We start from the raw sequence: 15676 nt of genomic DNA on the forward strand, positions 1-15676 counted from the left end.
GATAGATAAATACTAGTTGGGTATAGATAGATAGATACTGTAGATAAATGATAGATGATACATACATACATACAAATAGATAGATAGATAGATACTGTAGATAAATGGTAGATACTGTAGATAAATGATAGATAGATAGATCCACTTTTTTAGAAACCGCCAGCTACACCTACCTGGGCTTAGAAATCAGCTAATCAGTTTTTTTAAGAAAGCCATGGAAACACGGAAAGACAAGGCGAGCAAAACCTTCTATGCCATCAGAAGGCATCTGTATCATCTTAAGGCACCAATGACCGTCTGACTTAAAATCCTTGACACAATTATCGCCCCAATCCTCCTGTATGGCAGCGAAGTCTGGGGCCCAGGCATCTCCCACATCAGTCAAAGTGTGACTCTCTGCCAACAGAACTATTCCACCTAGAATTCTGCAGACACCTTCTCCAGGTCCAAAGAGGCACCTCGAACAGCTCCTGTCCAGCAGAACTGGGCAGATTCCCACTTTGCTGTCCAGAAGAGGATGCTATCATTCAGAGCCCATCTGCATAGCAGAGTCTCAGTTCCTACCATCACAAAAGCCTTGCTACACCAAGAAGCCCCAGAAAAACAAAGCCCTCCACAAGTCACCCAAACCCAGACTGCCCAAGCCACCAACCAGTACAGCCTGGTAAAGGGTGAAATCCAGAGGACGATATACAAGGGCAAAGAAGAGTATATCAGTGTCTGGAGGGATTACATAAGAACATCAGAAAAGCTGACAGTATACCAGAGGGCAAAGGGTTCCATATCTGGAGAAACCCCAATCCAAGAGACCGTCAGATCCTGAGCCGGTATAGACTGAATGCCCACAGCCTGCTCATCGAATCTGGGCGTCACCGAAAGAGGTACGTACATGCCTAGGGAGAGCAGAACTGTAGAGACCAGCAGTGCGACCAAGAGGCTGTGGAGGATGAGGCTCACTTTCTGCTGCTGTGCCCCAAATACTCAGCAGTCAGGGACTCTCACTTCAGGAGACTGTCTGATCTCTGCCCAGACATCACCTCTATGGAGGAGGAAGAAAGTCTCTCCATACTGCTGGGGGAAGAGGAGAACACAGCAGCCATAGCAGCACAGCATATTACTGCCTGCCATAGACTGCAAGGAGCCTGAAATACCATGGACTCTTATACCTCCACCGTGGATGTATCCCCATCCCCCAAACTTACCCTATACCCCCACCCTGGACGTTTCCCAATCCCCCAACCCGTTGGCAATGCTAAAATGTTTTTAGTCCTGCCAACAAAGCTTATTTTATTTGAATAGATAGATAGATAATACAGTGTATAGAAACCATTCCGTACATTTTTATCAGAGAAAAACAGCAAAATATTTATTTGTGTATGCTTCCAACTAAATCTGTTATCTTGGCATGTTGACTTATATTTTAACCAATTTGATATGCTTATCTTATGAGTAAAGTATTGTGAAATATGAGAGTCAGTAGAGAAGTCAGAAAAGTAGTTATTGCTCAGTCATCATCCCACATTGTAAATCAATTAGAGGTGGGAGCAATGCCTTGACTGGTGGCACCGAGCACTAAAGCATTAAATTATATACTTCTATTCAAACCACAGAGCATTAAGAGGAATCTTACAGTCCAGATTTTTCAAAGTCTTTCTTCAGTAGTCACATGAACATCAGACAGATTTCCAGCTTCTATTTAGTGTTGATCGCAAATATTCCAATCACAAATTTTAATCGTGAATATCGGCACTTTGAGAATTCGCGAAGATTTAAAATATAGTACTATATCTTCATAATCGCAGATTTTTTTTCCATCAGTACCCTCACTGCTTCTTGCTTGTGGGCCAATGAGAAGGCTGCAATGTCTTTGTCTGAGCTTAGCAACATCTCTAGCAACCAATAGGAAAGTTGCCTACACCTTACTATATAAGAACTTCCCCAGCAGCCATTTTCTTCTATTTTTTGCGGTTCTGAGAGAGAGAGCAGTGTCATTGCTGTGCTCTGTGCTTTCCACACTACATTAGATAGATAGTTAGTTAGCTTATATATATATAATACAGATAGTTAGTGGGAGATAGTCAGTGTAGGTTAGACAGTGATATAGTGTAGCACTGGTTCCAGGGTGTTAGGTAGTGTGATAGGAATTACTGTACTGTGCATTTTCTCCAGTCTCAGGAAACATCTAGCAGCTTGAAAAATGTAACAAAAGTGAGCCACGCCTGTATTGCGCATGCAATAATCGCATATTACATCGCCGATTTTCACAATCAAGATAATACTGGAGATCACGAATTTAGAATTTGTGAATTTATTAGAATTATTTAAAATTAGAGATGAGCGAAGTTTTGGAAAATTTGATTCGGCTGCTATGCCAAACTTTACAAAAAACTTTTGTAAGTAGGGGGTGAACTAACAAGGAGCTGCAATAGCGCCGCTCCCCGTCATTGTACCCCACAGATGCTGCGTTCATACATGATCACGGCATCTGAGAGTAAAAACAGTGTAACAGTAACATAAACATTTTTTTAAATGATACCACCACCATTTGCTTGCGACGTCATATGTCACCAGGCATGGGATTTCGGCCGTGATCTTCAATCAAGATGGCGGCGGCCGGGCCGTCACGAGCACATGTAGGAAGTAAGTATGATTTTTTTTGTTTATTAGACTTTTCACATTTCACATTAAATCGAAGCCACGAAGCACAAGGAAATTCAGCTTCGCGGCAATTCTAATTTATCCTGAAATTCGGATCGAATTCCACTTTGTGAGATTCAGTTCACTCATCTCTAATTAAAATATTAAATCCTAAGTGAACATATAGGTGTACCTACAGAAAGCAGTTGCATATCACAGCCATTGGAGTATAGGACGCCATGGTGATATATGAGGCATATGAGATTGTGTCTACTCCATTGTAAATGTTACTTAGGATCAGTGTGTTTGTGAGTCTTTGATCTACTTGATATCGTAACAGAGGCAGGCAATCAGATTATGTCTGAGGGCTAAGAATATCGGTGGTGCTCCAAAACCCCTAAATTTGATCATAAAATTTGTTGTGTGAAGAGAAACAAGGGATTTTGTGCATTGTGTAAGAAAACAGAATTCCAGCCCCTATAAAGAATCTTAAAGATAGACTGTATGGGGCAATTTCTGGGACCCTCCTTTTAAAAACAAAAGAACTCTAGGGATGCATTCACCTAGTAAAAAAGTCTCTTAGATGTAGACTTTTAGATGTAAGTCAAAAGTTATCACTACTGACATATTCATTCAGAACTCACATACTGCTGGTATGTGTATTGTTACTAAGGGCGCTTTCACATTGGCACTCTTTATTTCCGTTCTTCTGCTTAAAGAGCAAAAATAATGGAAGTGAAGTGAAGGAATTGAGTCTAACAGATCCCATTGACTATAATAGGGTCTGTTAGGTTTCCGTTCGTTTTTTGTTGTTGTAGAGAATAAAGTCCTGAATGCAGGACTTTTCTCTCTACTATTTTTGACTAATTCTGTGATGGAGGGCCAAGACTGAGCCTCCACCGTAGATGGTATAATTGTATAATGTGCAGATGCCTGATTGCTTTCTTCCATGGATATATATCCAAACCCTTTACCTGAACAACTAACTGTGTTTAAAAGTGCTTCACATATTTTACCCCTGAAAACTGTATTTAATAGGACCATAAATATAATTATGTAATGAGGAGTACTTAAAGGGTTTATTTCACCTGGAACATTATGGCATATCAATAGGATATGCCAACAATGTCTCTGGGACACGCTCCTATCTGAAGAAAACGTCACCACCGTATACAGAGAACATGCAGCGCATGCGCAATGTCCTCTCCATTCACTGCCTTCCAAAAATAACTGAACCAGCAGTGAATGGAAACCAAGCTACACATAAGCTGACACCCCTCCATTCACTACTGTGGAATAGCATGTGGAGGTGTAGTTGCATATGCGCAGCTTGTTCTCAATTCACTTTGGGGCCCACGAACTTGAGATAGGAGCATGGTCCCAGAGGTGGTACCGGCACCTATCAGACCTTTCGATATACCTCTTTAGAATAAGAAAGTAAGAAATGTTACTCTTTGATTCAATTAGTCAATTAAATACATTTCTCTCTATGACATTAATAAAATAAAATGGGTATAAAAACAAGCAGCAAAAAGAGTCAAAAGTCTTAAAGGGAACCTGTCGTGTGGATATTTGATTATTATCTAACTAATTATATACAATCATTAACTACCAAAAAGTACTTTAGATGTATTGACTTACTGGTTTGACAGATGGTTATTTCATAATATATATACAAACTTGCCACATGCCTTATGATAATGAGTTAATTCGAGTCCAGCGTTTATTTAATTAGCAGCTATAGCCACTCCCCTGCCCACCTGCTGCTGATTCATATTGAAAAAAAACTGTCAATCAGCAGCAGGTAGGCAGGGAGAGTCAGGAGCTCATGAATATTCAGGACTCATCATTATCAGCTGGAGCTTTTCAACACAAGATGTTGGCAGATTGAATGTCAATTAAAGAAAGTGACCCAGCATTTTGCTAAGAGAATCAGTCACTTATTTATATTGCCCTTAGTTAGGACACCATAAAACTGGTGACAGGTTCCCTTTAAGCATAAAACTCGGTAGAATTTTAGAGAACTTGTATAGCCCTGAGGAAAGAAGGGAAACCTTATATACAGTATATCTATATTAAATAGTTAAATAAGGGTCTGAAGGGAATTGTTTTTATTAAGAAACTAGATGTGAGAAATGGGGCACAATCTGGAATTAGTTGGGGGAAAATCAGAAGCAATGTCAGGAAATTCTGTTACTGAAAGTATAGTAGACACGCGGAACAGACTTCCAGCAGATGTGGTTGGAAAATGTATAGAAAGTGAAGACCATTTGCTCTTTTTCTGCTGACACTCTTTTATATCGATATGCTTCTATAAATTCACCTTGCCTCACTGCTGGTCATCCCTATGTTAAGCAGTGTAGATAATCACATTGGCGGGAACACTATTCAAATCCATAGATTTAAGCATGCTGATTTTAAATCTGTACTTCTTATGGTTATAGTCTCATTCCACCGCTAAGCACCGGAGACTTCCTGCTAAAGAGTGAGTCCTCGAGTCCCTGCATTATCGACAAGAAAAATACGCATTTCACTTCTGCAGTTATTTCTGTTGAAAGCGTATAGGGGCGTATTACAGTACAACCAGAAAAATATATAGGCACTGCACTGTTGCAGTTATTTCTGGTCAAAGCGTATAGGGGCGTATTTCAGTAAAAAAAAAATACAAATATATACGCACTGCACTGTTGCAGTTATTTCTGTTGAAAGCCTGTAGGGGCGTTGTGGCGGAAATAACCTCGCCACTGGGATTTGGAGGGGCCTGTTTGCCAGCCTTTTGCCTCAGGATTATGGTTCATATACTAAAACTTTGAAGGAGAAGGTAGACTGGCTGCACAGCCTAAGGCCTCATGCACACGACCGTTTTTTTTTTTTACGGTCCGCAAAAACGGGGTCCGTAGGTCCGTGATCCGTGACAGTTTTTTCGTCCGTGGATCTTCCTTGATTTTTGGAGGATCCACGAACACACCAGGCTGTGCGGAACCAAACGGATCTGTCCTGCATTACAATGCAAGTCAATGGGGACGGATCCGTTTGACGTTGACACAATATGGTGCAATTGCAAACGGAAAACTCATATCCGACAGTATATTCTAACACAGAGGTGTTCCCATGGTGATGGGGACGCTTCTAGTTAGAATATACTACAAACTGTGTACATGACTGCCCCCTGCTGCCTGGCAGCACCCGATCTCTTACAGGGGGCCATGATCAGCACAATTAACCCCTCAGGTGCCACACCTGAAGGGGTTAATTGTGCGTATCATAGCCCCCTGTAAGAGATCAGGGTTGCCAGGCAGCAGGGGGCAGACCCCCCCTCCCCAGTTTGAATATCATTGGAGGCCAGTGCGGCCCCCCCTCCCTCCCTCTATTGTAATAATAACATTGGTGGCACAGTGTGCGCCCCCCCCGGCCCCCCCTCCCTCTATTGTAATAAGAACATTGGTGGCCAGTGTGCGGCCTCCCCCCGGCCTCTATTGCAAGAATAACATTGGTGGCCAGTGTGCGGCCTCCCCTCTCCCCCCCCCGATCATTGGTGGCAGCGGAGTTCCGATCGGAGTCCCAGTTTAATCGCTACTGCAATAGTAGACGCATCATACTTACCTGCTGGCTGCTGCGATGTCTGTGTCCGGCCGGGAGCTCCTCCTACTGGTAAGTGACAGGTCTGTGCGGCGCATTGCTAAATGAACTGTCACTTACCAGTAGGAGGAGCTCCCGGCCGGACACAGACATCGCGGCAGCCAGCAGGTAAGTATGATGCTTTTACTGTTGCTAAGTAACCATGGCAACCAGGACTGCAGTAGCGTCCTGGTTGCCATGGTTACCAATCGGAGCCCCAGCGATTAAACTAGGACTCCGATCGGAACTCCGCTGCCACCAATGATCGGGGGGGGGGGCGGGGGAGGCCGCACACTGCCACCAATGTTATTAATGCAGTAGAGGGAGGAAGGGGGGGCCGGGGGAGGCCGCACACTGTGCCACCAATGTTCTAATTACAATAGAGGGAGGGGGGGCCGGGGGAGGCCGCACACTGCCACCAATGTTCTTATTACAATAGAGGGAGGGAGGGGGGGCCGGGGGAGGCCGCACACTGGCCACCAATGTTATTATTACAATAAAGGGAGGGGGTGGCCGGGGGGGGGGCGCACACTGGCCACCAATGTTATTAATACAATAGAGGGAGGGAGGGGGGCCGCACTGGCCACCAATGAAATTTAAATTGGGGAGGGAGGGGGGTCTGCCCCCTGCTGCCTGGCAGCCCCTGATCTCTAATAGGGGGCTATGATACGCACAATTAACCCCTTCAGGTGCAGCACCTGAGGGGTTAATTGTGCTGATCACAGCCCCCTGTAAGAGATCGGGTGCTGCCAGGCAGCAGGGGGCAGTCATGTACACAGTTCGTTGTATATTCTAACTAGAGGCGTCCCCATCACTATGGGAACGCCTCTGTGTTAGAATATACTGTCAGATCAGGAAAGCCATGCTTGCGGTCGGTCAAATGTCACATGTAGCCCTATTAAAGTTCCTGCATTGCTCTCTGAAGGAAGAGGAGTTCACCCACTGGAATCTGGAAGTCTTGTCATAGGTCCAGGGTGGGTAGAAGACGGTGAGATCCCAACCAACCTGCGGCGGTTTGTGGGGTTAGCAGTGCTTACGGTGTCAAGTGGAGTGCTTGGAGCCGTCAGGAAGCACTAGGAGCATCCATCAACGGAGCTACCCAGTCAGGGTGCCAGGAGATCCGTTACAGGCGTATTACAGTAAAAAAAGAAAAATATATAAGCACTGCACTGTTGCAGTTATTTCTGATGAAAGCGTATAGGGGTGTATTTCAGTAAAATAGGAAATATATATACGCACTGCACTTTTTAATTGTTTTCCGGTTAAAGTGTAATTTCATTACAACGAGAAAAATATATACGCACTGCACTGTTGCAGTTATTTCTGGTGAAAGCGTATAGGGGCGTATTACAGTAAAATAAGAAAAATATATTCTCAGTGCATTTCTGCAGTTAATTCTGGTGAAAGCATATAGTGGCCTATTTCAGTCCAACCAGAAAAATATATTCTCAGTTCCCTTCTGCAGTTATTTCTATTAAAAGCGTATAGGGGCGTATTACAGTAAAAATATATACAAACCGGATTCCCAAAAAATTCACTATACACATCGTGAATAAAAACTGAATGCAATGATGTGGAGGTGCCAACTTCTAATATTTTATTCAGAATAGAACATAAATCACGGAACAAAAGTTTAAACTGAGAAAATGTACAATTTTAAGGGAAAAATATGTTGAATCAGAATTTCATGGTGTCAACAAATCCCCAAAATGTTGGGACAAGGCCATTTTCACCACTGTGTGGCATCTCCCCTTCTTCTTACAACACTCAACAGACGTCTGGGGACCGAGGAGACCAGTTTCTCAAGTTTAGAAATAGGAATGCTCTCCCATTCTTGTCTAATACAGGCCTCTAACTGTTCAATCGTCTTGGGCCTTCTTTGTTGCACCTTCCTCTTTATGATGCGCCAAATGTTCTCTATAGGTGAAAGATCTGGACTGCAGACTGGCCATTTCAGTACCCGGATCCTTCTCCTACGCAGCCATGATGTTGTGATTGATGCAGAATGTGGTCTGGCATTAGCTTGTTGAAAAATGCAGGGTCTTCCCCGAAAGAGATGACGTCTGGATGGGAGCATATGTTGTTCTAGAACCTGAATATATTTTTCTGCATTGATGGTGCCTTTCCAGACATGCAAGCTGCCCATGCCACACGCACTCATGCAACCCCATACCATCAGAGATGCAGGCCTCTGAACTGAGCGTTGATATCAACTTGGGTTGTCCTTGTCCTCTTTGGTCCGGATGACATGGCGTCCCAGATTTCCAAAAAGAACTTCGAATCGTGACTCGTCTGACCACAGAACAGTCTTCTATTTTGCCACACTCCATTTTAAATGATCCCTGGCCCAGTGAAAACGCCTGAGCTTTTGGATCTTGCTTAGAAATGGCTTCTTCTTTGCACTGTAGAGTTTCAGCTGGCAACGGCGGATGGCACAGTGGATTGTGTTCACTGACAATGGTTTCTGGAAGTATTCCTGAGCCCATTCTGTGATTTCCTTTACAGTAGCATTCCTGTTTGTGGTGCAGTGTTGTTTAAGGGCCCGGCGATCACGGGCATCCAGTATGGTTTTACGGCCTTGACCCTTACGCACAGAGATTGTTCCAGATTCTCTGAATCTTCGGATGATGTTATGCACAGTTGATGATAGATGCAAAGTCTTTTACATTTTTCGCTGGGTAACACCTTTCTGATATTGCTCCACTGTCTTTCTGCGCAACATTGTGGGAATTGGTGATCCTCTACCCATCTTGGCTTCTGAGAGACACTGCCACTCTGAGAAGCTCTTTTTATACCCAATCATGTTGCCAATTGACCTAATTAGTGTTAATTGGTCTTCCAGCTCTTCATTATGCTCAAATTTACTTTTTCCAGCCTCTTATTGCTAATTGTCCCAACTTTTTTGGGATTTGTTGACACCGTGAAAATTTGAATCAACGTATTTTTCCTTTAAAATTATACATTTACTCAGATTAAACGTTTGATCTGTCATCTACGTTCTATTACAAATAAAATATTGACATTTGCCATCTCCACATCATTGCATTCAGTTTTTATTCACAATTTGTTTAGTGTCCCAACTTTTTGGGAATCCGGTTTGTGTGTGTGTGTGTGTGTATGTATATATATATATATATATATATATATATATATACGCATTTCACTGGTGCACTTATTTGTGGCAAAAGCATTCAGTTGCCTATTTCAGTACAAAAAGAAAAATATATTCTCAGTTCACGTCGGCGGTTATATATTTTGAAAGCATGTCTGGGAGTCAGCAGAGTGGCAGCAGTGGGAGGTCGGGAGCCAAACGTGCCCGGGGTAGAGCACCTGATTCGCAGCAGCCTACCTGCCCGGGAAGTAGTGATGCAGGGGTTCACGGAAGTAGCAGCTGTAGCAGTCAGTTATTGTTATTATTGTTATTGTTACAAACAGAAAAATACATTCTTAGTTCACGTCGGCGGCGGTTAGATGTGTTGAAAGCGTTTAGTGGCCTATTTCAGTACAAACAGAAAAATGCATTCTCAGTTCACGTTGGCGTTTATATGTGTTGAAAGCATGGCTGGGATTCAGCAGGGTGGCAGCAGTGGGAGGTCAGGAGCCAAACATGCCCAGGGTAGAGCACCTGCTTCGCAGCAGCCTACCTATCCGGGAAGTAGCAGGGGTTCATGGAAGTAGTGGCGGTAGCAGTCAGTCAGTGCGTTGAACATATGTGGTAAAATCTTTATTAAAGTATTTTGGTCGAAAAACAAAATGTATTCATCGGTCAGCGCTGCGGTTATATGCAGTTAAATCTCCATGATGTCTCCATGATAAATCTGCAGCGTGGGGACCCCATGTGGCTTCTACACACTATTAAAATAATCCTTCAGCGGAGTGAATAGATGCCGGATGACAGGGACGCTCCATGACCTTCCCAGGAGCTTGTGTTCAGCGATGCTATTATACGTGGTAAAATCTTGTGTGATTTATTTCGGTGGACAAAAAAATCTTGTATTCAGCATTAAAGGGAACCTCACTGAAGGCAGCATAAATTAGTGACAGAAATGCTGATTTCAGCCTTGTGTCACTCATGAGCTAAAAGTAAGTGGTTGCTGAGAACCAGCATCTTAATCATTGCAGCACAGGCACTAAAAAGAGTCAAATCTTTCTGAGAAGAGTCCTGGTTATTCACAATCCCTTGCTCTCTCCGCCCATCTGCTGATGATTGTCAGTTCTCTCTTAGAGAGAAACGGAGAAAACTAGGTAGAAGACTGTGAATCATCAGCAGGTGGGCAGGGGGAGCAGGAATTTATGAATAACCATGACTCTTCTCAGGTGGCTGTGACTCTTTTCCAGGCCCAGTCTGCAATGATTATGATGTTGGTTCTCGGCAACCACTTACTTTGAACTTATAAATGACAGACCGCTGAAATCAAGTCACCTGTCTCTACTTTATTCTGCTGTTAGTATGGGCAGCATAAAGTTGATGACAGATTCCCTTTAAGCGCTGCACTTATATGCAGTAAAATCTTTTTTGAATTATTTTGGTAAACAAAAATATCTTGTATTTTGCATTAAGCGCTGCACTTATGTGCGTTAAAATAATTTTTTTATTATTTGGGTGGAAATACAAATTTCCACCTCCTCCATTAACTTCCTCTTCATTAGCATCAGACACACTAACTTTACACCCCCCCCCCCAGCTATATATATAAGGGGCGAATAAAGTTAAATGACACTGCCAGCCTGTTAAAGGGAACTACAGCATGATACCACAATACATTTGATATGACATTAAGTAAGAGTTTAAAGTGCCCACATATAGCACATATTGGGACACTGCATCAAGGTGAATCAGGAGTGGATCAGCCAGGATTTCCACACACCAATGCCTGATGCATCAGACTAGATCGTCCATGGTGCCACACCAAACATTTTACAAAAGAGACCGGTTTCTTCTGGCTACCTGCCTCAGCTACTAATCTGATGCTGTTACCCGCCTGATGCCACACATCTGATGCCAAGTGCTCCTTCTTTCACCCACCATCTTCAGCAAGTACTGGTATTGCCACCCACCTCCACAGTATGTCACCTTGATGCTGCTGCCACCTCCAGACTCTGTCATTGTGCCACACTGTGGTCTCCTCATGCGGCTTTCACCTCACCACTAAGTCATAGGTCCACTCTGTGGACTTCTCATGCTGTTCCCACCCTCCCCACTTCATGACTGGTCCACTATTCTGGCTTTCGGCTTAGCTGACATCATCATTTATTTGACACTTCTTTTGATCTGTCAGAAATAATGAAAAACTAGACGCACAATGGTTCCTGTCTGTGTAGCAGCTTTAAGGACTGTATGGTCCCATTAGAATTGGCTTGTGATTTGGTAGACAAAAGCAGGAGTGGGTACAAAGCACTGAAGACATGCAAATATTCCATTCACGTGTCATCTCTGTTTTTCGATCCACTCCATTTTTTGGGGGGCATTACCAATACTCATGGATTACTGACCAAATGTTGACCGAGTAAAGGCGTATTCTCCACAGACAGGATCTGTTTTTTGTGGATTATTGTTCTGACGGATCAGAGAATGGGGAAAATGAATCAGTGACGTCAACACAAACTTACTGCTGACGCCCTCTCCACTCTGTCGGGGGCTCTACTTGTATAAGTGTTTAATAGAACAGGTTTTGTAGACATCTATGTGGAATCAGCTGATAAGGGTGTAAAAGGAGTGCGCTTTTTGGCGCTTACATCGACCTGTGAGGCTGAGTTCACACAAGTTATTTCGTCAGTTTTGGCCCTGTGACTGCCCTAATAAGTGAAGTGTGCAGTGATTCTAAGAGCGACGTCTGTCATCTGCATGTCATACTGACTCACTACCAAAGCAAAATCCCTATGCGTGTTACTGCAAGGCACAGTGTTCTACACCACTATAAAGGCTCTCAGCAGCCAGGAAATAGCAGTTTTTTTACTAATTCGTAGCAAATTTATTCGGATCAAACCAAATTTTTCTCGAAAAATGTGGCAAACCGGCGAATTTAATTTTTGAAAAATTCACTCATCTCTATTCGGAGATCAGCATGTTTTAAACTATTAGTGTAGTTTAGTTACAGTTTCCAGAGTGATACAGTTTCACATCTGCGGCACAGCTTTCTGGCAGAGATTGCCCAGAATTGGCCAGATGTTGTCTGGCCAAAAAACATTTTCTGGCCGGATCTCTGTCGGAACTCATTATAGTCAATAGGGTCCAGCGGGCAGATGGCACTATCTGGCAATGTCAGATCCGAAGAACTCCAGCAGGCACAACAGCGTGCCGGAAATCTGTGCCTCAGATGTGAAACTAGACTAAATTCTTTTAACTAGTAAAGTATATCCTTATGCCTGTGCCTACCGTCACCAGATATGGCCTGACTATGCCACGGTACCTCTGTCCCTCTAGGTTTGTCTACCACAGCGCATTTTGCTTTTGACCTTGGCAAAACATGTGATTGATTCTGCTTTCCTTCTTCAGTGCTATAGCTGCATAATTAGAGATGGAGAAGTAGGCATCTGACCCCAAAAGTGATATTTTTTAACGACAAAAAAATATGACCGGGCAGTGCATTTTTAAATAGAGTGTTTGTTACCACGGGCTACAATGCGTTTACCCAAAGCCATATATGTCACTGTCACGTTGACATTGCTAATGCAGTCTCGGCATTAACCCTTTCCCGACCAGCAGCCAGATCCTTAAAGATGGCGTCCACTACTGAGCGGAGCAGGCGCCATAGCTGTGGAGTGCCTGCTGTTTTTTATTTATTTTTTATCAGTTTTAAAATGCATGAAAAACTATACATATAAAGTATTGCCAGATTCGTACTGACCTGTAGAATGAAAGTACGGATGTAGTAGAGTTAACACACATGCTTTATGAGACATGTTATATAAATTAAATGCGTTAAAGCAAACACCTTTAATTGCTTTTCAATGGCTTTTGTTTCAAGATAACACGATGAGTTAAGAAATTTGAGTTAAGTTTGTGTGTTAACCCTGCTGCATCTGTAACTGGTCAGTTTTATCGCTCACCAAACTTCGCAAATAAAAAAATGGTAAATTTGTGTTTTTTTTGCCCTCATAGTCCTCATACGGCTATGTGAATGGAAAAATAAAAAAGTTATGGCTCTGGGAAGGCAGGGAGCGCAAAAAAAAATAAAAAATTCTGGGGTAGGAGGGGTTAATAAGCTTGAAAGGCGTTGGATACAGAGACCTCAGAGTGTCATACATGAATTTTCAGGGCAATTGGGCGATTTCGATTCCAGGTTGACGTAATTTGGATGGAATTAATCAAACAGCTGATTCAATCCAATTGGACCCACAAGGAATTTGGGGAAATTTGCTCATTTCTGCACATTAAGGCTAAGTTCACATGTAGCAAATTTCTTGCGGATTTGTGGCACAGATTGCACACTGAAATCGCAGCAAAGTACAGCCCTATACAAGTCTATAGGATTTTCCAATCTGACACCGCATGTTGCAAGTTTTTAGATGTGGATTTGCTCATGAAGGACCCACAGCATGCCCATTATCTTATGGATTACTTGCAGATTTCTTCCAGTAACTTTATTAAATCTGAAAATAAATCCACAACTCACAATTGTGTTGCAGATATACTTGTAGATTTCATCCACAATAAATTTGCATCATGTGAGCATACTCTAAATGAGCAGTACACGGAGCCGACTCAAACGCACATTACAATCACTAAGAAAGAGGTAAACTTTTGTCTGTAGGACAATCTTATCTATGTATTTATGGATCTTATATTAAAGGGGTTGTCTCATCTCATCACTAGGATATGCCACCAATGCCAGACAGGTGTCAGATAGGTCAGGTAGTATAGCTGGCTTGGCTTTTTCCAGCAGTCCTATAGAGGTGAATTGGGCGGTGGGAATGCTTGCATGGTCTGATCTCCTTTCATTTTTATGGGACTTCCAAGAATAGTCACGCGCTTTGTGTAAGTATTTGCTATAATACAATAGACGCTTATAACATTCACATGTCCAGATAAGTAGATTACACATTGCTCAATTCAGTATAAAATGACTACTTCTTTAGATGATTTATCCACATAGATTCAAAATGGACTCCTCCGCTTTGCAATTTCTTGCATAAAGAGTGAGGAACTCATGGTTTACACTCAAACCCAACAAGTACTTCACCCTTTTTATCCATATACCATTGGCCAACATTATAAAATAAAGTATCTCACTGATCTCACTCAGTAATGTACTCATGGCTGGTGGCATCACTTTCCTTGGGTCTTCCTTCTGATAACTATGCCGTTCAGAACCATGTGGCTCAGTATGGAACCACTGATCTAATCAAGTAATGCTATTAGAAAACTCCTTAGCTATGTCTGCTGGGTTATGCTTTATGCCTCTACTGTATAATATGTCACAGTGACAACATATTGCATGACATATGTAACCAGACTAATAAACAGATAGCTGGCTGCATATAAACTCTAACATATTGCATTACCATTGATTCACTTACCCAGCAAACCAGTCATGACACACTGTACTATACCAGTATATAGATGGAAAATGGGTGAACTAAAAATATCTATGGATGCATTAGATTATCTAGATATAGTTGGCAATGATGCATGTGATTAATGTAACCCCATTGTATAAGCTGCGGCTAAATATGAAAGAATAATAGATTATTTAATACATCTATTGATCAAGCCTTCTATGATCAGACATCGTGCACACTACATCATAGTCTACACACAGTCATAAAAAGCAGCAGCTCAGTTACCATCCAAAATGCAGAGGTCACATTCAAAAGGTATCAATTATGTCACTAGTTATTAATAATATTAATAATACACAATGTTGGCCCAAATATTACTTGCAAACGTAATCTTTGGTAATGACAGATTTCACTATTGTGGAGTTAATTACAAAGATGAAGCATAACTATCCGAAGCAAAACTGTGATTAATAATACTGAAAAGATAGTGAAATGACTAACGTACACACGCCCCGCTCCATACCGGAGAAAAGTCTCCCAGCTGTGGTGGTGGATCCGTCCTAGTCCTCACCCTGGCAAAAGTGACAGCTCCCACAACTACACTGGATAAGCCCAGTCCTGTCTCCAACACAGAGAGCACCAGGAGGCTTCCAATGATTTGGCTACTGGTGCACATGCTTCTCCAGTCATCATTCCTTTCAGATCAAGCAAGGAAGCCAAGTATCAGCCTTCAGAGGAGCTCCTTTTTGGATATTATTTTGCTCTGTTCTTATCCAAACTTTTCCTACAAGGCATGTCATTAGAGGATAAATCACGTGTTATTAGAAAAAAAAGAAAAAACAGAAAGAAAATCTTAAACTTCCGTTTGATATTCCAAGTGATCAGGAGAACATCCCAGAAACCATAGGGTCATCATTGC

The 15676-nt window shown here is 42.5% G+C and overlaps 1 protein-coding gene across 1 annotated transcript in view; it reads right to left on the minus strand.

Annotated features, from left to right (window-relative positions):
- The window catches only part of TMEM196 (transmembrane protein 196), a 69500-nt gene extending 54067 nt beyond the window's left edge, over nucleotides 1–15433 (minus strand). Inside the window, exon 1 of the mRNA XM_044295543.1 lies at nucleotides 15281–15433. Coding sequence (XP_044151478.1) covers nucleotides 15281–15433 — 153 coding nt within the window. The remainder of the gene's footprint in view (nucleotides 1–15280) is intronic.
- Between the last annotated feature and the right edge of the window lie 243 nt (nucleotides 15434–15676).

This window comes from Bufo gargarizans, chromosome 5 (assembly GCF_014858855.1).
Source record: "Bufo gargarizans isolate SCDJY-AF-19 chromosome 5, ASM1485885v1, whole genome shotgun sequence".
Taxonomy (NCBI): Eukaryota; Metazoa; Chordata; class Amphibia; order Anura; family Bufonidae; genus Bufo; species Bufo gargarizans.